The following is a 23,160-nucleotide window of genomic DNA, read 5'->3' on the forward strand; positions in this document are numbered from 1 at the left end:
TTGTATAAATCATTGATACTTGAATGCATGAAAATATTTTCAATGTCTACAAAATGTGGTTATAATAAAGTAATGATAATCTTATATAACATCATGAATGTGTAAAAGGAAATGAAACGACAATTTAGGCTGACCAAGTGTGTGGGAGTAATTAAGCTCAATCTAGATTCACAAGTTTCTTATAAGACAAGTTCCCGTGAAAATTTACCTAAAACTGTTAGTATTTTCTTAGTTAACTACATTTTTTCTTAATAATGTTGGTTTTTTGGTATGGTGAACGGGGAATCTACTTTATTGATGAAAGGTTTGTATGACGACACAAGAATTAAAAATGCGAGACGATTTCACTAACCTTTGTTTAAATGCACATTTAATATAAACGACAAGTTTTTTGAGAATAGGCATGTTTCAACATCTCATGATGCCATCTTCAGTATGAGTGAAATAATAGGTGATACAAGGTTTATATAAAAGTAATATGATACATAAATTACAACAATAAAAAGGAAATATAATAAATTGATGGGGAGCGTCCGAGCGTATTATAAACTAAATATTGTATTGAATTTAAAAACTTGAACATTGAGGTCAGGGTTAGTTTTTTTTAATGTTCTGGTAGCAACGAAAGACTTTCGTAGAATATATTTGATGTTTTCTAAATGACATAATGATAAGATGTGACAAAATTCTTGGTTTTAAATTTTTTAATCAGTGATGAGTTGGTTAAGTTCTATATACATTGACGGACCTGAAGTTTTTTAACTTGTATTTCAAGGACACCAGGAAGTCCGCCATTGTTCTTGAAAAGTAAGTACTTTACCTTCATAAGATTGAGTGTTTTTTCAAATTACTGAGCTGGACAATCGGAAAGAATCGTCGGTAGTGCAGCTTGTATCACCGAACATAGGCCAACAAAAACCTGAAAGAGACGTCGTAAGGCTTGTCTTATCTAAAACACAGTTAAAAAAATAATTAAGTATTTTGCAATTATTGCACTCCTAACATCAATCACCAACAGCCATCGTTTGAAGATGAGGTAAATGCGTTTCTCTAGAATGTTTATTCTCCCTGAACGTCTGGAGTAATGGCGAAGCAACACCTTAACTTTTACTTCTGCAATTCTATTTTTTTAAGAAAATTATACAGTCAAACTTGTATTAAGCGGACACCCTCGGCGAACGGACTAGCGTCCGCTTAATGGAGGTGTCCGTTTAACAGAGGTACTCGTCACCAAGCCTCTCTCCGTTGAAAATAACATAAATGGTAAAATCAACAACTAAACGGTGCAGATATATTTAGAAATGACTTCAGTTAATAATAAAGGAACTGAGAAATATTTTTGGTAATATTTAGTAATATTCAGTAAGTAGTAAGTGGCTGAACGAAGATTTTGCTGTAATGTCATCTTTTTTCGACAACGACAAACTACATTTGACATTGACAAGTTATGTTTAATAATAATTGGTAAACAATTTCATGTTTGATATAAGTATTTCATCTTCAATGCACTTGCATTATGAAAAATATCTTCGTAATTGTTGAGACAGTATGTTTGTGACTAATATTATGTCTGTAAATAACATAAAATAATTTGAAAAATTGTTCGTTAAACACAGGTTTTTGTGTTGTCCGCGTCCGCTCAATAGAGGTTTCATTACTACGAATTATACATGATTTAATTCTGGACTTTACAAAGTGTCCGTTCAATACAGGGCCGCTTAATACAGGTTTGACTGTAGTTCATATCGTTTGAAAATTTATTTTTTCCTAATTTTTTCCAGGAGATAAACACAAAAATTTTTGCGTTGTAGTAAAAACAGGCTGACTTAGCTATTGATCTGGAGTCATAACTACCTTAATACTAGAGCGATTAACATGACAACAAAAAACAATGATTGTACCGTTGATTTTAAGGGATACCGAAAAAACTTTTCTTTCAACTTTGACCTCAAACAACCAAAGCAAAGCAAAGATAAAAATTCTTGCTGGTATTAATGGAGCTTAGTCCATAACTACAAGCGATATATTCATACCTTAAAACCAAAGGAATCATTTCTGTCGTGAATTACAATCCATCCGATACGCCAGCCTGGCATCAAGAACCTGTCTTTGACACACAATGTTCATATGGTTTCCTCAAAATGACGTAATGCAATAGAAATGCGCATGCTCACCTCTTGGCGATGCCCCTGACAACTAGAACCGGAACATTCTTTGTTAAACTTCCCATGCTATGGAAAGGCTCTTTGCCGAATGTCTGCAGGAAATGTGAGAAAAAGTTAATTTAGTTCAAACCTTATTCAGTGTTGCCAAGCCTGATCACCTTCTTGGGCAGTACCAATAAAATTTAGAACCCAACCCCTGCATGTCTAACAACCGTGTCGACGTGAGGCAAGGACGCCATCTTGAAAGATGTCTTAACAAACCAATCCTAACAAACAATTAAAAATGAAATCTAGACTACATCATCGCTTCAACTCTATATCAACTCCGGAAAAGCAGATATTACTCGTAATATAAACATCCTAAAGCAGGGGCGGATCCAGCTTCGTATATGAACTTAGGCACAACGTCCCACCGTTAGCGCGACTTTTTTAGGGGGGGTCCAGGAACATGTCCCGCCCGGGAAAATTTTAAAATTGTATTGCGAAAAACGCTATTTCCTGCGTTTTTGAAGTTGGTCTTCTAAAATATTTATTACTGGAATGAGCTAACATTCTTGCTCATAAATTATCGATTTTTGACCGTTTCGCTCAATATCAGAGCTCATCAGCATGCCTAGGAAACTCGCAGAAAAATATGCTTTGAGGGTTTCCGACATGGACGGCCTGTTTCATTACAAACTTAGCCTAAAAAAATTCTTTACGCTTCATCAATATGGAATTTCATTTTATAATGGTCTAGTCATACCTATATGCTGATTATTATGCAAACGATTTTATGTCAATTTATCAAATGAAGTTGTCAATAAAAAAAAAGCAAAAAAATGTCTGTAGATTTCGATCGTCCAGGTAAGTAAAGTCCTGAGAACGATTGTTTGTGTTTATATTGACTGAGGTTAGAGGCAGTCATCTTTACAGTCAAGAGTTTAAAAAAGGCATGAAGAACTTTCACTCCGAACTAGAAAGCTAGTTCAATTCTTCTTTTGTCTTTTGCAAAAAGATCTATAATTTTTTCTATATCTAGATTAATGTCCTTATGAATATACAATAAAGCAAGACCATTTAACCTGTCAGCAGCCATAGTACTTCTTGTATAGTTCTTTAATCTTCGCAAAGCAGATATATGACCTATATCTTTAATCAGACTATTACATTATGCACTTTCCCTAATGAATGGAAAATTGCAAGACTAATTCCTTCATTTAAAAATGGGCAAAAGAATTTGCCTACCAACTACAGACCAATCTCTGTTTTACCAGCAATCAGCAAAATTATGGAAAGGATTTTATACAACCAACTTTATGAATATTTGAATAAATTTCACCCATTAAGTGACTGTCAGTTTGGCTTCCGAAAACATCAATCAACAGCTACCGCCTTACTGGACTGTACCAATAGCTGGTATATGAATATTGACAAAAAATTATTCAACCTAGTGGTATTTATTGACTTATAAAAGGTTTTTGATACTGTAGATCATAAAATTTTATTAAGCAAGCTTGAACTCTATGGCATAAAAGAAGACGCTTTGTCTTTATTAACATGTTACTTGACCAACCGTACTCAGTTATGTCAGATAAATGGAACAATTTCATCTGAACAGTTGGTCAAGTGTGGTGTACCACAAGGTTCTATTCTAGGACCACTACTGTTTTTATTATACATTAATGATCTACCTCAATGCTTACAAAAGACAAAACCTAGATTGTTTGCTGATGATCCAAATTTAACAGCAGCAGGAAACTCACTTACTGAAGTTGAAGCTGCTACCACCTTTCACCACCTTTTACAGCAAGTGGCAAGATCAACATATCAAAATCTGTTCGACGATGCATTGGAAGCACTTCGAAGCTCTTCAGTTTATGAGAAAGCCCATATCAAAAGCTACGTTGGAAACACATGGATGACTTGCAAAGAACAGTGGGCTCAAATTTTCAGAAAACAACAAGTTGTTAACATAGTGAACACCATTAACGGCGTCGAATCGCAGAACAGGCACTTTAAGTACAATTATCTTCGAAGAGCTATCGAAAAATCAATACATGGTGTAGTTACAACAATGGTAGAGTCATTTCTTCCAGACTCTTATCAGCACTACAAAGACACCAACTTCAAACAAAGCAGCCAATACAGAAAATGCAACGAGAATGTTCCATACTATTTGCATAATCGTCCAAACCACTTTATCAAGCACTGTATGAAAAGTTCATTCGCATTGCGCGAATTTCGCGATAATGATGTTGATTGCATCGACAATAGCAACGGTGATTTCTGCGTTAAAAGCTCATCAGACAAAACTAAATGGTAGGAAATCAATCTCAGCGTTTCAAAGTGTAGCTGTGATTCATGGAGAAAAACGCAATTTTCCGGTAAACACATGTACACAATTTTCAATACCTTTGAAGAATGGAATTTCACAGCCCTCCCACAACACTATGGAAACAGTGTTTTCATAACATTGGACAATGGCTTGAATCTAGAAGAAAATGAAAAAAAGAGAAAACACGAGGAGACAAGAACAATGCAGAGATTGTCGAGCATACTTATGACGTAATAGTGCAAGAGGATGAAAGAAGACGTGAAACAAAGGAAAACAAAATTAACACAGAAAAATTTGCGAACTAAAGGAAACTGCACAAACGCGAAATTTATTGCTGGAGAAGTTGAGCCTTGTTCGAAATCAGGCATTCACCGTCAACGACCTAAAACCTTTGTAAGAAGCGCGTGACTACGCAAATAAAATGCACGAAATCTTAAATCAAAATTGCCCAGTCAGTGAAGGTTTGCCAATTAGAAATAGTCCAACAAAAAAGCGTTTGAAAGTAGCAAGTGTGGAGTATCATCAAGTATTTCATAAAAAATTGCCTCTTCGTCGCAAAAAGAAGCATGCTTATAACTATATCACAACAATGATCCCAGACATAAGTAAAAAGAGCGCTGTATCATCAAACAAGGTGAGATAATTTTCATTTTGGCAACCTCGACTGACGAGCTCCTTTTTACAAATTATAATTTTCACTCACAATTTACGTCCCAGAATGCACTTGAAGAGCCAGTTGAGCAACAATTGTTGTATGAGAGTGAAACAGAGGAAATCCAGGCATCACAAGAAAGAACTGAAGTAACGCCAATCAACAACTTGCAACATCAAGAAAGGTCAGTGATTCATTGCAAAACGAGCTGAAATTGTGAATGTATCTTGATGCACTATGTTTTTAAATAATATAGCACCTACACTGATACTTGCAAACAGTCGATATACAATTTATTGTTTCTGACTCCAAGACAACGAATAAATGCATTTACAGAAAGACAGTGTCTTGGGGATACTGTGCTGGAATTTGGTCCTGTGAATGTATCAACGGTAGATCTTTGGTCACTTGTCAGTCCAAAAGACATAACTGAAAAAGAATTAAAAATTATTGAAAAAGAAGTCACCACATTCAAACCTGGTTGGCTGACTGACTCTGTAAGAGAAAAAAGCGTCTAATACAGTCTTCTTATTTATCATTATAAGTAATTGTTTATAACCATGAGTGCTATGTACACGTAAAACTGGAGAGGAAATCTCTTCAAACTATGATTTCTTTTGATTTTAGATAATTGAAGCTTTTTTGTGGAGTTTGACTGAAAACTACACTACTGTTCTTGCAGCAGAATCATTTTTTCAGAGATTATTAAAAACAACTCAAGCACAAGATGCACATAGGCTAATATATCTTTTCACCAAACCAAAATTATCATTTTTCCAATCAACATCCATGGCATTCACTGGACACTACTGGCAAGTATTTGAGCTAATCAATGAAGGCAATAATAAAATATAGACATGCATTATACACATACTTAGCCCACATGAGTCCACAGATTTACATGCAAAAATTAGTATCCATAGAAACATTAACTCATATAACTCCTTAATTAACAAAGAGAAAATTTTTAAATAAATGCAACAGTAATTTTGTGTAATATAGACTATAGATAAGTTCACAAAAACAAGACTCTACTTTGACTCACTTGGAGGAAGTGCAGACAAAAAGACACCAAATACACAGATGATGAATCATATAAACAAACTAAGGTAATTATCAAACTTGATCTTAAAAGATTTGCCCAAAAATCATTTTCAACAATCAATATTATCACTCATGTGGTCATTGTTTGTCACTGCTTTAGTGCTTTGGTAGATGTAAAAACAGGTTGGAACTCAAGCTCATGGCAATGTTTTGAGCCACTCCATTGTAAACAGGAAGATATGTATAACTGTGGAGTGTACATATGCTTGGTAAGCTTAAAATAGCCTAACTTTACTTGAAGAGCTATTTTTACAAACAGGATTATTCAATAACTGCTCATTTCGCATCAGTTTGCTCGATGTCTAGCCCTTGGCTTGGATCAAAAACCAGCAAACATGGAGACTGAGAGAAAACGAATCCTTTCAACATTACTTGGGTCTTGCTATGATGATATCACACAATAAGGCATAAATAACATTTGGCTGAATATTTTTATATGGAATTCATTATGAATATCTTAGGAAGCAAAATGTGGCTGTTTGCAAAATATGCAGAGAGGATGACAATGAAGACTGGCTGAGTTGTGATCAATATGGTCAATTTTTTCATTCAAGTTGCCTTAATGTTGACTTTGCCATAACCTTGTCAACACATTATAGATGCAGATAAAATTTTATCAATATTATTTGACATGCAACAAAATCATTGTTATGGTATCAGTGCAAATTGTGTAATTAAAATGAGTGCTTCAAAATATAGTAATGTGTGAATGATAAATACTTTAATTCAAGATAAAATGAACTGGAAAATTAAATTGATTCGTCACGATTGTGCTTGCCACTAATTGAATCTCAGACATGCTATGAATAGTTTGAAACTGTTGATGAAATGTTACCATAAACTACAAGTTTTACAAATATATCTGAAATAAAATGGCTTATTCTTATTTCTTACCTTTGCGATGATTCTTCTGGCTAAAAATTTTCACAAGTCATGTAAATACGTCTACATGATTACTCTGATACGAAATTCAAACGCAAAAACAAACTTGAATCAACTTTTGAGAGATAGCCGCTCCAGTTTTTATAGAACTCAATGGTTCCGTCCTCTGAAGATAGGCGGAATACGTGGAGAAGTCACGTGAGTATGCATTGAAATGTGCAAGAAAAGGCAGTTGCTAGGTTACAAGACAAATCTTGAGATTTTGCGTTATTACGATTACGAACCACCGAATAAAAGCGTAAAAATGAACGAATAAAACATAATATTGCAAATTATTTGGAAATTTCTACTCATCTTCCGACCGAAAGCATGGCATAAAAAATACATCACTAGACGTAATGGTTGAACAAGCACAAGCAGTGCATAAGGTATGAAAATTTGATCTTAAAAGTTTTATCCACGAAAAATATTGGAAATTTTACTCAACTGCTATTTCTCAAATGGACTTACATTTATTGAAGATTACCAAACGTGGTAGGATACAGGTTAAAATCCACTGTTTCTTTTGCTTTCTTTTAAAATGGTGGTGAAATCTCATTAAAAAATTCAAGCATAAGCTAAGAGAAGAACAAAAAAAGATTTAAAGAAAATCCCAATGCGTTTGTCTTTATTATTCTCTAGAGCAAAAAAAACAAAAGTCTCGACGTTTGTGCTTATTTTACTCGTGTGAACCAGGCTTAAATATTATTACTTCAGTATTGCAGAAAGTGATTGTGTTCACGAATGAGAAGTTAATTACAAACTGATTGTCTTCACAACATTTCAAATGTGTAAGATAATTAGTAGATTTTTGTAAATGTAGTGGATGGTAAACTGGGAAATAAAGTATTTTGCCACTAGGAAAAATATTTTAAGTAAAGTAATTTTTACCATGGAAAACTTGTATTTTATTGTTCAATAAACTGCAATGAAACAAAGACAAGAAAAAAGGTATAAACTATCCTCTAAAAACTCAAACTTATTTAGATAAAAAAGCCTTTCACCTATTTCAGAAATTTATCAAAATAGTCAATGATTATATGAACTTTTGAACTATACATTTTAAATTTTACAAATTTATCATCCAATGTAGTTCAAACAAACATTGATGAGTTATAACGTTCCATAACTTAATGAAATTTCGTGTCTTAGACATACTTTTGTCCAAAAGGTAAAACTTCAGCAATGGCTGCACGTCTTGGTTCATTCATTGAAGGAAGATATGTCCATGAAGAACTACTTCCCATTTCGAAACACTCCACTGATTTAAGATCTACATATTTATCATTCATACCTCCCATGACAACAATTGTATCACCTGTTATAACTGCACAACAAAAGGATCTCTTTTCCAACATGGATGGTAAGACTGTAATCTTACCTGTTTTGCTGTCATACATGATAACACTGTTCAACTTTTCTCCACCAGAACCTCCAAGAAGAACAACTTGATCTCTCCATTGAACTGTTGCCATTTGAGTCAATGGATGAGGTAATGGAGGCATTTCCTTGAATGTAAGAGTCCTTGGATCAAACTCCAAAACACTGGACAAATCTTTCCTATCTTTTCCCTCTCCTCCAAAAATAAGAACTTTATCATCAACAACAACAGCTACATGGTAACAACGTGGTTCAGGCATGTGACACAACTCTTTTAAAACATAAGATGTTGTACCTGTAATCTTTATTTCACTGATCAAATCTGATGGTCCTTTACCAAAAATGTCTCCTCCAATGAAAAGGATTTGTTGTTTATAAACAACAGTTTGATGATACTGACAGTAATAAGGAAGCTTTGTGGGAAATTTTCTCCATGTTAAAGGAAACTGTTTTATATTCAAAGTCTCCATTGACTTGCCGCCCAATCCTCCAACGACAAATATATCATCATTATAAATAAATGATGAAGCCCACCAGTGTCCTTTTTCCATTGATGCAATCTTAAACCATTTCTCCTCCTTCCATGAAAATATTTCAACACTCTTTAAGGAGTCATCTGAGTCACCTCCAGCAATCAAAATATCACTTCTTAATAAATCCATAACTAATTCACTTGGTGATGTCAATATTGGAGCAAAATGTTCATTTATAGTCATCTTGTCCAAAAGTTCAAACATCATAGTTTTCATTTTTTTCATTTCTCGAAAAGAGTCAATCGAATTTTTATCCCAAGACTCGACAGCGAATTCCTTGCGCCAGTCCTGTATTGGATTAAAAATTTTTCCGTCTCCAAGTTCAATACTTGGCCAAGTTGATAAATGATCATGATTCATGTTGATCCTTAAAATAAACTTATATAAATAATGGTTGAGAAGAATGACAGACTTCATGTTTTCCATTCTTTGGGATTTTTGAACAACGCTCTCATGCCACCACCAATAGAAACAGAGAACATTTTACGAACACCGTCCAATTCATGCAGCCTTTTTATATAAGATAAACATAAATCAATGAGATTCTTTCGATTCTCCGGACATTCAAAAATTTGTGCCATGATCTTAACAATTACGGCAAATATTTTGTCCTCCAAGCTTAAATTTTTGTTGTTGAAAACATCCGTTGCTTTCTTACGGGATTCTTCAAATCGTTTTTTTGCCGATTCAAAATCCTTTGAATGTTGTATTGCAGTGGAAAGATCATACCTGGTGGTGATGGCAGTACAAGTTGCCTGAGACTCATCATTATTACTTGCTTCTTCACATTCTCTATCATTTTCTACTTCGTCAATACAATTAAAAAGTAGAATAAATCCTTCCTCCAAGTAGTTCAAACTGGAGCAAAGGTCTATTTTGGAAAGATTATCTAGCTTTGTTTTGATGTCGTGTAAATCTCGCTTGATAAGTTCGCGAAATCTTTCATTACCAACGTCACCGTTTTCTAGCCTGTCTGCTGCAGCATCTCGGGCTTTGTTCGTAAAAAATTGAAATATAGAGACCACTAAGCTATCAAGAGACATGGCGTTTTGATGATTTGTACTCGTAAAGCTTGTGTATAAATCTACTGCGTCTCTGTCAAAACCAAAAACATTAGCAAAATTAGCTGTGTTTGTATGAATACTCCATTCAAATAAAATGCTTTATTTCTTTTAAAACTTCAACCAATCGTATTAATATATATTAATATGTTTACAGCATTTTCAACTGACAAGATTTTACCTTCGCAAGAAAATTTTGCAAATTACGAGGGAAAAAGAAGAAATCGATAATGAGAGAAAAATGAAGGGAATTTTAAAATACAAACAAAATCCAAATAAAACTTAATGCTCCTGCTATGTTGTTGATTTAATGATAGTTTACCGGCAAATATTCAAGAGTTACTTTACAACACTTTACATGACATTAAATGACTATTTTCTTGAGAAAACCGCTGAACGCGCGTACTGCATTTTTGACAAGCGTGAAACTAAACTGACCGAACGAGATCTTATAAAAACTAGAACACCATTCCTACAAAACTATCCTAGATCTCTCTCTGCAGTAAAGTTTTACAAAGAGTAGACGATATTTATAGTCCACTATTTAGTCCCGTTATTTCATCGATTCTGTATCGTTTGTGTGTGTTTGAAGACATGAAAATTGATGTGTGTAGCCATGGCCTACTTAAATTACACGGCCTGATATCTTGCCACAGCAAGGTCAAAAATGCAAGGCCATTGAATTTTCCGGCGGTGCTCTTCGAAATTTTGATCTTCTTCCTTCAAAATTGTTCGTTGGCCTTACTTTATGGTATAATCTTGTAGCTAAAAGTCTAGCGATCATTTCAAGAGTTTATTGGCTGAAATTGGTCCTTTTTTCGCCGAGAAATCAAAGTTTATAAATTGGTGCGATCGGCGGTTGTTTTGTTTATCACGCGCTCGTCTTCGTTCGAAAATTTTAGCTCTTAAATCTATCGTGGATTATCTATATTTGGTATCTACGTGTTCCTGGTACTCTCCTCTACATTTCTACAAGATTTTTGGAGTCGAATTGTATACATTTTTTCTTTTATTTACGAAAATCTTCAAACCCATAATTATAGCGATGGTGCTTCCTATTTTTAACGGTGTCCTTCCTACTCCAACTATGCCTTAGAAAATTTCATCAAATCCAAACGATTTCATTGGTAAATCATACTATCCCTTACCTTTTCAAGCTTCCTCATTAATTGGAAATCTTGGTATTGGTTCTTCTCCATCCTGGCACATAAATATAAACAATAAATCGATCAAACTTAAAATAGAATGGTATGTTGAAAAGAACAATAACAGTTCTCATGAATTCCCCAAATCTCCACTAAACAGACTATCAGCCTACAACCTTGTACAACCTACCTGGTCATCCTCCTTTGCTGAAGAGAAACTGTCTTTCAAGTTTGAATGGAAACTACTCTCTGATGCTACTAACCAACCTGAACAAGTTAAAACTTCATCTACTAACTTACCTTTCCATACTCCTGACTTTGGCTATACATCAACATCTAAATCATATGTATTCACCACCCAATCTTACAACTCCTACCAAACTCTTCCACAATCATGCTGCTGCTTTTCTAAATCCTCTCACTCCTCCATACACCCCTTACCATCAAGGTACTTTTCAGGTTAATAAAGTCCTGAGAAGGACTGTTTTTGTTGTTGTTGACTGACGTTTCGACAACCTTAGCGGTAGTCATCTTCAGAGTCAAATGAGGAGTAAACGTCAGGTTAGCTCCTAACCTGACATTTATTCCTCATTTGACTCTAAAATACTAAGGTGTCGGCTATCAGTCAACAACAAAATCAGTCCTTCTCAGGACTCTAACCTGGACGATCATCATTTACAAACATATAACGATACTCCCGGTTCAAACCATTTACTTTAAGGTACTTTTCCTCATAACAGGAAAAATACTCCATCTACACAAACTAAATCCAAGGACAAACCTAAACACAACACAATACATGTTCCTGACTCAACTAACAAAAAGACTTCATCTCACAGGTGGTGAATATACATACGATTTAGATGTTGATGTATAGCCAGAGTCAGGAGTATGGAAAGGTAAGTTAGTAGATGGAGTTTAAACTTGTTCAGGTTGGTTAGTAGCATCAGAGAGTAGTTTCCATTCAAACTTGAAAGACAGTTTCTCTTCAGCAAAGGAGGAGGACCAGGTAGGTTGTACAAGGTTGTAGGCTGATAGTCTGTTAAGTAGAGATTTGGGGAATTCATGAGAACTGTTATTGTTCTTTTCAACATACCATTCTATTTTAAGTTTGATCGATTTATTGTTTATATTTATGTGCCAGGATGGAGAAGAACCAATACCAAGATTTCCAATTAATGAGGAAGCTTGAAAAGGTAAGGGATAGTATGATTTACCAATGAAATCGTTTGGATTTGATGAAATTTTCTTAGGCATAGTTGGAGTAGGAAGAACACCGTTGAAAATAGGAAGCACCATCGCTATAATTATGGGTTTGAAGATTTTCGTAAATAAAAGAAAAAATGTATACAATTCGACTCCAAAAATCTTGTAGAAATGTAGAGGAGAGTACCAGGAACACGTAGATACCAAATATAGATAATCCACGATAGATTTAAGAGCTAAAATTTTCGAACGAAGACGAGCGCGTGATAAACAAAACAACCGCCGATCGCACCAATTTATAAACTTTGATTTCTCGGCGAAAAAAGGACCAATTTCAGCCAATAAACTCTTGAAATGATCGCTAGACTTTTAGCTACAAGATTATACCATAAAGTAAGGCCAACGAACAATTTTGAAGGAAGAAGATCAAAATTTCGAAGAGCACCGCCGGAAAATTCAATGGCCTTGCATTTTTGACCTTGCTGTGGCAAGATATCAGGCCGTGTAATTTAAGTAGGCCATGGTGTAGCGACTTGTAAAGATATTTATTAGCTAACATTAAATATGGCTTGAAGTCTACATTGTCAAGTGACGAAAGTAAAAAAGCGACAACGAGGGAAATACGTCGAAGTGAGAGCTTTTGAAAGAGAAGGGAAGTTTATTCAAATTACGATAAATAACATAATGAGGGAAATTCTGTGTGGAAACCGTAACCATTTTTCTGGCTGATTCTGCTTTAGTTTATTAATTTTGCATCTATATTATATATTGTATTTGTTGTTACAATAGTTTGTGTCGATCAGTACGTCGTGCTTTAATTTATAAGACTAAACTCACTTTGACCTTTTCAACAGAATTCATTCAATGATATTTAGTGCAGCTAGTGCTTACGTTTTATTGATAACGTTGACAATCTTCAGTTTGTCGAATAACCTTTGCAATGTTTGGGAAATTTTCTATGTTTTAAAAAGCAATTTATTCTGCGTTGTAGACTGTTGTTCATCAATCTTCAATCAAACGAGCGCTAAGGTGCAGTTTACAAAATATACTCTTCCGACTGCCACGTCTTCTACAAAGGTGTGACTGACAGGAACTTAAACATAAGACTTACTGAACACAAACGAGGAACAAAGAAACAAGACAAAACTAATCACAGTGCAGAACATCACCCACTGACAAAACACAGCATTCATTGGGACTCGGTAAAATGCATTACTTACAACACTGACTACAGACAATGGAGGGCTTACGTTAGAAAGTATGTGTACCAACTTAGAACAAATCTACAGAACAGATCACAACAATTACCTGCACTTTACGAAAACGACTTATTCACAACCTCAAACATTACTTTCATGATGACAATACACAATTGATACCCACACATTTCATTTACAGACAATACGATACTTATGAACAAGACAACAAATACCGCTAACCTTACTGCTTACTTGACTCATTCTGAAGATGACTACCGCTAATGTTGTCGAAACGTCATTCAACATCAACACCAGCAGTCTTTCTCAGGGCTGTACTGACCTAAACAATGTACATCTACAAACATGCAACGATACTTCTGGGTTTAAACATTCATTTTAAACTAATAATGTTGATAAAAAAGTCATAATTAACGAATAAGGAAGAGAAACAACAATTTGCCCCGACCAAATGCGTTAAGTAATTAAAAATTGCTCAATCAAAGACAATTTCGTGTCACAAATTTGCTTTGCTATATACTTCGTACATTGCGTTTGTCTTTATAATGTTGGCTTTTCACAAAAAGGAAAAATGGCGAATCAATATTATTGATTGAAAATTTATATGATGACATAAGAATTAAGTCATAAGAAACTATTTTATTCACCTTCCTCAAATATCTGTTTGTCTTTGTATTTATGGATTATTGGTGTCTGAAGTTGCTCGCCAAACACAGACCTCTTTCAATCTTCTTGTTGTAACAGAAATAATGAAAAGTGAAAAAAACCAAAATCGCCCTTCTTTGCAATTACAGATTGAATCATTGAAATGAGTACGACAGCGGAAAACGGTTTTAAGCGAATTAGCGAAATTCACACGTATGATAATGAGCAACGCCTAGTCCAAGAACGAATAAAATCTCTTCTATAGGTTGTTTGCAATAGACGTCACTTCCTGTATTTCCACCGTCATTACGTATTCATATTTCCAGCTGAAGGGCAGGTAAATAGATTATATCATAAGCGTGATTGCCCTTTATGTGTTCTTCATTCAAATATGCCGGATTGCTGTTCAGTTTTTACTTGCTCTAATCGAGCTAATCGAGAAAAGGATAAAGGTTATTATAGGATACCGAAAGAAATTCTCCATAAATGGGAAACATTAAAAAAACTAACAAAAAGACGTCGTGAAAAGTGGCTCAGAAACCTTTCATTGTCCTCGAAAGGTATCGAAAGCCCCCATGCTCGCGTATGTGGTGAACATTTTGTTAAAGGTGCGTAGACGAACTTTGTAATTCAATATTAAAAGCAATTGGGAAAGAGTTTGAACTGAAGCGCCTTGCAAAATGTCTATTGATTCTATGAATATAATTGTTTACATTCATAATTTTCTTGTTTCCAAGGTCGTCAAGCAATGTCTACGACGAACGACGTTGATTGGGCTCCAACACTTAAATTGGGTCACCAGAAATTAAAACCTATTCGTGAAAGTGCCATTAAAAGAAACAATCGGACCAAAAAGCGAGACCTTAAACGACGCCATTCCGAAGCAGCCGTTGCCCTCCTTGATTCACAAAAGCTGGCTCGACTGAGTCTAACGTCCATCAAGAACATGAACGCAGGAGAAAATAACTTATATTTACAACAAGGTAAAAGTATTTTTTATATTTGCTTTTCGAAAAACTTTGTACTTATTCATAGTTTTGCTTCAATAGAGTCAAATATCAACCATGCTGAATGCCAGACTGAAAGACAGGTTCAACATGTAGAGTGCCAAACAGACCTAACAGTCAACTATTTAAAGTCAATGGAAGAGACATAAAAGAGATGCAATGAGGAACTATGCACACTTAAAGAGAAAGCCCTTGAAGCACTAATCAGTAGAAAAAGCTTTGAAAAGGATAATGACAAGACCAAGTTTTACACTGGGCTGCCAAACTTCTTGGCACTATTACAAGTTTTCAACCTTTGTGAACCCTTTATAACACATACGAAGAGATCTTCTTTGGGAAAGTTCGAGCAAATACTTTTGCTTCTGATGAGATTGAAATTAAATCTTCCACTACAGGATTTAGCTTACAGGTTTGGAGTATCATGCTCCACAGCATCAAGAATTTTTCACAAAATTGTTACCATCATGCATCAAAGACTCCAGTTTCTTGTGGTGGCAAGCAGAGAAACAGTGTGGGCAACTATGCCTATGGATTTTAGAAAGTCCTTTGGATGCAAAGTTGCTGTTGTACTAGACTGCTTTGAAGTTTTCATTGGCGACCATCAAATTTATTAGCTTCGTGCCCAAACATGGTCTAATTATAAACATCATAATACTGTAAAATTTTTGATCGAGATTGCTCCAAGAGGTTGTGACCTTCATCTCAAGTGCTTGGGGAGGAAGAGTGAGTGACAAACAATTAACTGAAGCTAGTGGTATTTTGGACAATTTATTACCTGGAGATGTTGTTCTTGCTGATAGAGGTTTTAACATTGTGGAGAGTGTTGGGCTTTATTGTGCTTCATTGAAAACACCAGCATTTACAAAAGGGAAAACACAGTTATCACCATATGAAGTGGAAGAGACCCGAAAACATGTAGAGTACATGTACAAAAAACCTGGCGAAGTACAATCAGTAATTGATAAGATAGCAGTCGTATGTTGTGCTTTAACTAATTTATCTCAATCTGTAGTCCCTGTGGAGTAAAACAATAGTCCCTAAAATTTAAAACTTTGAGAGCAACATGTAAGAAACATCTCCATCTATTTTATTAATAACATCTTCATCTGTTTAACTAAAACTTTTGATATATTTATTGCTACTTGATGGCTAGAGCAATGTTTGTTATAAATATAATGCCATCTTTAAGTTTAGATATATCATATAAAATTGGAAGGTGGGAAGTGAGTAGAGGCTTTGAAAATGCTGCCCAAGGACTTGGTGGTATGCAATTCCTAAAAAATATTCTGCCTTAACCACAATAGTATCCCACAATTCTTTGTCTGGAACAATTCTTTCAATGAAAATATCACTCTTATTCCAAACAATAACCCAGCCATGCAATTACAGTGAGCTGTAAGAACTTCGCCGTCATCTTTGAGAATGACCCAAGACTTTTAAAGGACTTGCTGTTGATCTTTGTGATGGTTGATCTTAGTAAAAAGAATAGAGTCCTAAATTTGTCTTAAAACAAATGCTAGATATATTAAAGTAATAAGAACTAACTCAAATCAACAACAACAAGCAATCGTTTACTTGTAATGGAACAAAATCTACTTACTCTCTCAAAAACAAGGCAATTGTTGTCCATTACACGTCTTGATTTACTTCATGGACCCAACCACAAACAAAAGTTGTAAGCTTCAAGACTTTTATATGCTTTCATTTGTTTCTTCGTATAAAATGAAGTTTGAACGACCAAATAATTTGAAATGTCAGGAAACTGCAAGTTAGGGAAAATGATCGGTTAAAAAGTCACTCTTTTTTAGAGAATATGGATCCAGTCCATCACATAAGGAAAGCTTCTCTTGGTATCTTGACTTTGCCTTTGGTTGAAGAGATAAAAAGTACTCGGATAGTAAATTTTTCGTTGTTGCTGTTGGCTTAGTTATAGTAGCATTGGCCGCCATCTTAGTTCTTTAGCCCCTCACTTGAAAGCCGTAATAACATTTTGAAGCAATAAATCACGTGATTGCAAACAAAGAATTGACCCTTTGCACATGACGTCACATCTGATGTTCAGCTTCTTCTGGGGGTCAAGTAAGGTGCCGCCATTTATAAATAAGTATTAGGAAATGGCTTTCGGTCATCATGGTTCACTTTTGCGCTGTTTTACATGCTCGAATCGATCTAATAGAGAAAAGAATAGCGGTTTTCGCCTACCTGCTGTCAAAAAATTAATGTGAATGTGAACAAGAAGCAACACAACTTGAAAGGCAAAGGAATGGCTTCGACAGATTCGCGGGAAGATCTTACGCCAGAAAAGTTTGCGAATGCTCGATGTTGTGTAGCGACCACTTCATATCAGGTTAAAAACACTTGTCTTTATCAGTACCAAGATACTAGTGTTCAGCTAAATGGTTAGCTAAATAAGTGATGTGTTATTTTTGATAATTATCTTTGTATTATCTGCATATATTTTGTATTATATTTTTGTATGGCATTTTGTATTCCATGCGGAAGCAGTCAGCAAATGGGATTTTGCCTTAGTTTCGATCATCCTTTCTTGTAAATGTCATATAGTAGAATGAATTAATTCCTGGGCGAACCAGCAGACCTACAAAGAAGATGACCCAGACTGGGCACCAAGTCAAAATCTTGGCCACAACAATGTGAAAAGATAAACACAGAACGATCGTCTCGCTACCAAGGGACAATTGAAAGACGAGAGAAGATCTGAAACTGCTAACCCTTATATAATGTCAAGCGAGCAGCCCAATGAGGTTGTTGATAAAATGGACACCTCTGAACCAAAAGGCAAATGAAATGTCAACACAGACTGATTAAACTGTCAATGAGCTGAGGTTACTTGAAGATGAGTGGATTTTCTAGGAAGAAAATTCTGATTTAAAGAAAAATTATTGCAAAAGGAAATAAATGAGGATGCATTTAAAGATGATGATGAAAAGGTACTCTTCTATACAGGTTTACCTACCTGGAAGCTTCTTTTGTGCCTTTACAACTTTATGTCTGGCTTCTTGTCACAATCATCCAGGTGTAGAAACAGCCTTTCCAGAGACTCATTCTTACATTAATGAGATGAGACTCAACCTTTCTAGTAGACTTAGCCTATAGGTTTAGTGGAATTCATGAGGCAACTGTTCCAGAATTTTTATTCAAATGATGGATATTCTACATAGCAGGCTTTGTCCATATCCATTGGCCTGATGAAGCCTTATTACAAACAATGCATGGATTTTTAGCAAGAACTGCCCAGCATGTGCTCATGTAGTTTCTAGAGGTTGGAACCCACCCCTACATAGACCTTCACCCCAAATTGGTAACCCACCTACATTTGGGTCCAAAATTTCCTTACCCACCCCATACGAGGCGAAAAATTACGTTTTTCTCACGGGGGAAACTGATTTTAGACTTATTTATGGTCTCTCTATGCATACTATATACAACACTGATAAAGTCTATGTATTCACTGATGCAATTAATGGCTGATGCAATCAATAGCTGATGCAATCAATGGCTAATGCAATCAATGGCTGATGCAATCAATGGCTGATGCAATAACATGGTGTCAAATTAGGGAGATATTTTTGGTCCCTTATAGGGTAATATGAAGATAGATGATGCAATAACATGGGGAGGCAAAAATTGGTGATGTTGAACTGAAGTTATTAACCTTTTTTTATCATATAGATGCATTTCATCCTATTTTTAATTTTTCTAATAGGAAAATCTAGGAACCACCCTACATAGACATACCCACCCCTAGAAATTCAAAATTTTTTCGACCCACCCCTAGAAGGCATTTTTGAAAATTCCAAGACCCCCCCCTAAATTTAGGGGGGGTAGAAACTGTGGTGCTGTGATAATTGATTGTTTTGAGATTTTCATCGACCATGCATCTAATCCTTTAGCCAGGGCACAGACATACTCATCATACAAACACCATAACACTGTAAGTATTTGATAGAATTACTCCCCAAAGGTAGTTTTAAGCTTCATATCTGATGGATGGGGTGGTATGTGTCAGTAACAAACATAACAGAAGAGTGTGGTCTTCTAGAAAAGCTTACCCCAGGATGTAATTCTACATCTGACAGAGGTTTGACATACAAGAATCTGTTGGATTATATTGTGCTACCGTGTAAGATACCAGCACAAAAGGGAAAAAGCAATTAAAGCGGATTGAGGTGGAACAAGCTAGGAGATTGCTAATGTAAGAATCGATGTGGAGCGTGTAATTGGCAATAGAAAAAATATGGAATCCTTTCTGCAACTCAACCAATGAGCTTTGTTGTTTCAAAGGAGGAAAAGACCACACTTGACAAAATAGTAACAGCTGTGCTTTGAATAACAGTAGTCCCGACGGATGAATGTTTATTATTTAGTGGATCTAAAAAGCGTAGGTCAGAATACGTTGATATAAAATATATTTCGATTTAAAATACTTTACAATAACACATTATTGATGATGTTCTGGTTCTTAAATATTTTTTGAAATTTCTAACCAGCAACATTGCTGTTAAATATTTTGAATTTAAAATTAGCTACTATAATGTATTCTGACCTACCCTGGATCTGCTAATGTATGTAACTTTATACATTGAGTCGTATTCTTTTTTCCTGATGTGTGCGGTAAAATTTCCCAAGCAGCTTGGGAAGGATCCTTTGATAATAATTTCTCTACCGAGAGATACATTTTCTTTCCAAAACTTCTCATGGGCAAAATTCTTTCTATGTAGAGCATTTTCTCCTCCACACAACAAAATCACAATAGCTGCATTTTTCTAAAACAATTGAGCTTGGACCTGAAATAAAATGACATTATAACATTACTGTTTCAGTACATGTATGCAATATATATTTTATGTGTTGACTCAGCTGACACTGATGATTACATGGGGCAGCTTTCCCTAAACCAGCCATACAATCACAGTGACCAAATAAAATCTTCCTTCCTTCTCACAGATAACCCATGGAGTCAGTGGCTTCTCTGACATTTTTGCGGTGATTTACCTAGATAGCAACAAATGATTGATAAGAAATATGGAGGGTGTTTGAACAAATCATTGCTAATTTTTAAATGTAATGAATTTAGCGTTTCACATTTATCTATTAGAAAGAAGCGATATCGCTTATGAAAAGCAGAGATAATTAATGAACACATACCTTCGCAATCATCAGCCGATTATCGCAAATTCTTTTACAAAACTTCTCGAACCCAGCCATTCGCGAAGTTCTGGTACACTAAAAGACTTGTAGTTCATAAGCTCGTCCTGTGTGCATGAGCTTACGAAAACAATAAATACATGCTCACGTTTATGTAAGAAATATTCGGCCATAATTCCATACAATCTTCCCAGTCGTTTTTTGGTATCTTGTATGGGTCAACAGAATGTATCGATGAAATTTTTGCCTCATATCTCTCCCTACATTCTTTTGACCTTATACTAGCGTAGTAACCGGGCAGGAAACCTTTATGAGTTGGTTTTTTTGGAGGCATTTTACTCAATTGGACCTTTCACACAGTATTGCTTATAGAATAAATCATTGGCTTGCCATAATCATAGAATAGAGAATACATTGAATAGAATACAATGCCATTGACCCCAGAACATAACTTCCGGCGCTGACGTCGCAAAATGCGTTAGTGCAATCAGATCTATACTTCTTACACGCGCGGGCGTCACGAAAGGAAAACACGTGACTAAGTAGAATTAAAAGGATATAAACTCGGTGCATAGCTAATTATGGCTAAGTAATAAGCTGGCTTTCTAAAGAAAGAAAAGAAATGAGCACTTGTTTTGGACAGTGTTTTCTTGAAGAAATCGGTTTTTGTATTTTTCAGCATTACAAAATTGTGATCAAAATTGCCTGGCAGTAGAAAAATTATGGCCATGTGTTAGCTAATTTTTATTATGACTAAAAGAGTGCGCAAATGAGGCTGGGGATTGTGGTTTATTGAACTTCATAATGGACTGGAGTACTAACCTTGCCGTACTCATTTTTGACAACCTTTTTTTTACAAAATAGTGAGTAAATTTTTACAAGATAGATGGTCATCTGTTTTATAGTAACAAAATCATGCGGTGCGAAGATTTTCAAACTAGAATATTACGATATACAAAAACCTTAAAATGGTTTTCTCAGTCATTGACGGTAACATAATTAAAACTATCACCAAAAATTTGAATGTTCGTGCTGCGTCTAAAAATGTGCAATAGGTTCAATTTAATTCACTATGTGAGATATTAATAAGTCACTTTTACTAAAGCAGTATTCTAGAAAAGACCACGACAGAATCTTAAATGTTTAAACTTCTATAGCACATCATTCAAATTTTAAAGAATTCTTTGGATTTAACGTTATTTTCTTCACTAATTCGTTTGTATGCATATTGGCAAAATGCGAAGGCGTGCGTGGGTAGAAGGGGAGAAGAACATACCAAACATACCAAGAATGTCTCTATTTAAAGGAACCTTTTTGCGTACAAATTATGATATAAAACTTGCATTTAAAATAAACATCAATATATTTGTGACATCAATCTTTTGCCTTGCTATTTTTATTACTTTTTGTCCTTCTGGTGAGTGGTGACAATAGAAAAACGGCATAAGAACGCCTTAGAAAGAGAAACGAGAATTCAGCAAGCAGAATGCATGGAGGAACTAAGTTGCACTCAATCTAAGACAAGTTCCTGACACAAATTACTCCAAAGAAGGTTGGAAGTGAGGGGGAAGGGCTTCTCACTCATACGTGCTCATCAAGTGTGAATCAGAAATTGTGCTCTTACGTATCAACGGCAGACTCGTCTATCGACGGTAAGATTTTTGCTAAAATATTTCAAATCAAGTAGTGGAGTGAAAATATGGTCTTGGAATAGTCATGAGATGATTTTGAAGACCCACTCAGCGAATGTGCTTTTAGAATGGAAGCTTTGTTTAGTCGAGAGACCTTGGTTGGGTATTCAGTATATCTCGAATCTGGAATGCCATTATTTACATATCATATGATACAATTACATAGAAATCGCGACATATTGACAACAATGTGAATTTCTGAAGAAATATTTAAAATTCAAACAAACCCCGGGGGGTAAATAATTTCTTGTTGTTTTAGCTGTATATTAGGTTAATTCTCTTATGTAAAAAGTTAACAATGAAGATAGAACAGTGAAAACATTTATTTGCATTTCATTCAACAGAAACCAATTCTGAGCGGGCTTAGTATTTTCAATGAAAATATAGCGTGATCAAATTGAATTATACTAAAGATTGTCATAGAATTTTTAATTATATGTGTATAATGTAAACATACTTCAAATGTCGATGCTAAAGTCGAGTTATTGTTATGAAAATTTCAACTATGTGCAATGTATTCACCACAAATGATAATCTCACATTAAAAGGAACTTGAAGGTTATAAAAGCGATAAAAGTAGCGATTTCTAATCAACATTTTATAAAGTCAACCAGACCTATTAAAGCATCTCGTAGAGTTGTCTGATGAGTATATTTATGCAATATTTACATAATAAAATATATATTTGTTTTGGTCACGCGAGCATACTAAACATACTTCAACTTTTATGGATATGAATCAGACAGTGTAAATTGTGTAAATCATTGATACTTGAATGCATGAAAAGATTTTCAATGTCTACAAAATGTGGTTATAATAAAGTAATGATAAGCTTATATAACATCATGAATGTGTAAAAGGAAGAGAAACGACAATTTAGGCTGACCAAGTGTGTGGGAGTAATTAAGCTCAATCTATATTCACAAGTTTCTTATAAGACAAGTTCCCGT

The 23,160-nt window shown here is 34.9% G+C and overlaps 1 protein-coding gene and 4 long non-coding RNA genes across 5 annotated transcripts; 4 read left to right on the top strand and 1 right to left on the bottom strand.

Annotated features, from left to right (window-relative positions):
• The first annotated feature begins 6,327 nt into the window (after nucleotides 1-6,327).
• On the top strand, nucleotides 6,328-7,129 carry LOC124437226. The gene is made up of 2 exons (XR_006945620.1): nucleotides 6,328-6,447; nucleotides 6,529-7,129. It is a non-coding gene; the product is annotated as an uncharacterized LOC124437226 (long non-coding RNA).
• A 914-nt stretch (nucleotides 7,130-8,043) lies between these two features.
• LOC124437190 (kelch-like protein 35) lies at nucleotides 8,044-14,419 on the bottom strand. The gene is made up of 3 exons (XM_046987199.1): nucleotides 14,349-14,419; nucleotides 9,802-10,063; nucleotides 8,044-9,439 (listed from the first exon to the last, which is right to left on the bottom strand). The coding sequence occupies exon 3, from the start codon at nucleotides 9,430-9,432 to the stop codon at nucleotides 8,308-8,310; it is 1,125 nt and encodes a 374-aa protein (XP_046843155.1). The 5' UTR covers nucleotides 9,433-9,439; nucleotides 9,802-10,063; nucleotides 14,349-14,419; the 3' UTR covers nucleotides 8,044-8,307.
• LOC124437227 lies at nucleotides 12,030-12,726 on the top strand. The gene is made up of 2 exons (XR_006945621.1): nucleotides 12,030-12,177; nucleotides 12,423-12,726. It is a non-coding gene; the product is annotated as an uncharacterized LOC124437227 (long non-coding RNA).
• Nucleotides 14,420-15,299: 880 nt separating the features above from the next.
• LOC124437225 lies at nucleotides 15,300-15,493 on the top strand. The gene is made up of 2 exons (XR_006945619.1): nucleotides 15,300-15,329; nucleotides 15,396-15,493. It is a non-coding gene; the product is annotated as an uncharacterized LOC124437225 (long non-coding RNA).
• An 828-nt stretch (nucleotides 15,494-16,321) lies between these two features.
• Nucleotides 16,322-22,738, top strand: LOC124437220. Its single transcript, XR_006945612.1, has 3 exons — nucleotides 16,322-16,332; nucleotides 21,998-22,171; nucleotides 22,278-22,738. It is a non-coding gene; the product is annotated as an uncharacterized LOC124437220 (long non-coding RNA).
• The last annotated feature ends 422 nt before the right edge of the window (nucleotides 22,739-23,160 follow it).

This window comes from Xenia sp. Carnegie-2017, unplaced genomic scaffold (genome assembly GCF_021976095.1).
Source record: "Xenia sp. Carnegie-2017 unplaced genomic scaffold, XeniaSp_v1 HiC_scaffold_16, whole genome shotgun sequence".
Taxonomy (NCBI): Eukaryota; Metazoa; Cnidaria; class Anthozoa; order Malacalcyonacea; family Xeniidae; genus Xenia; species Xenia sp. Carnegie-2017.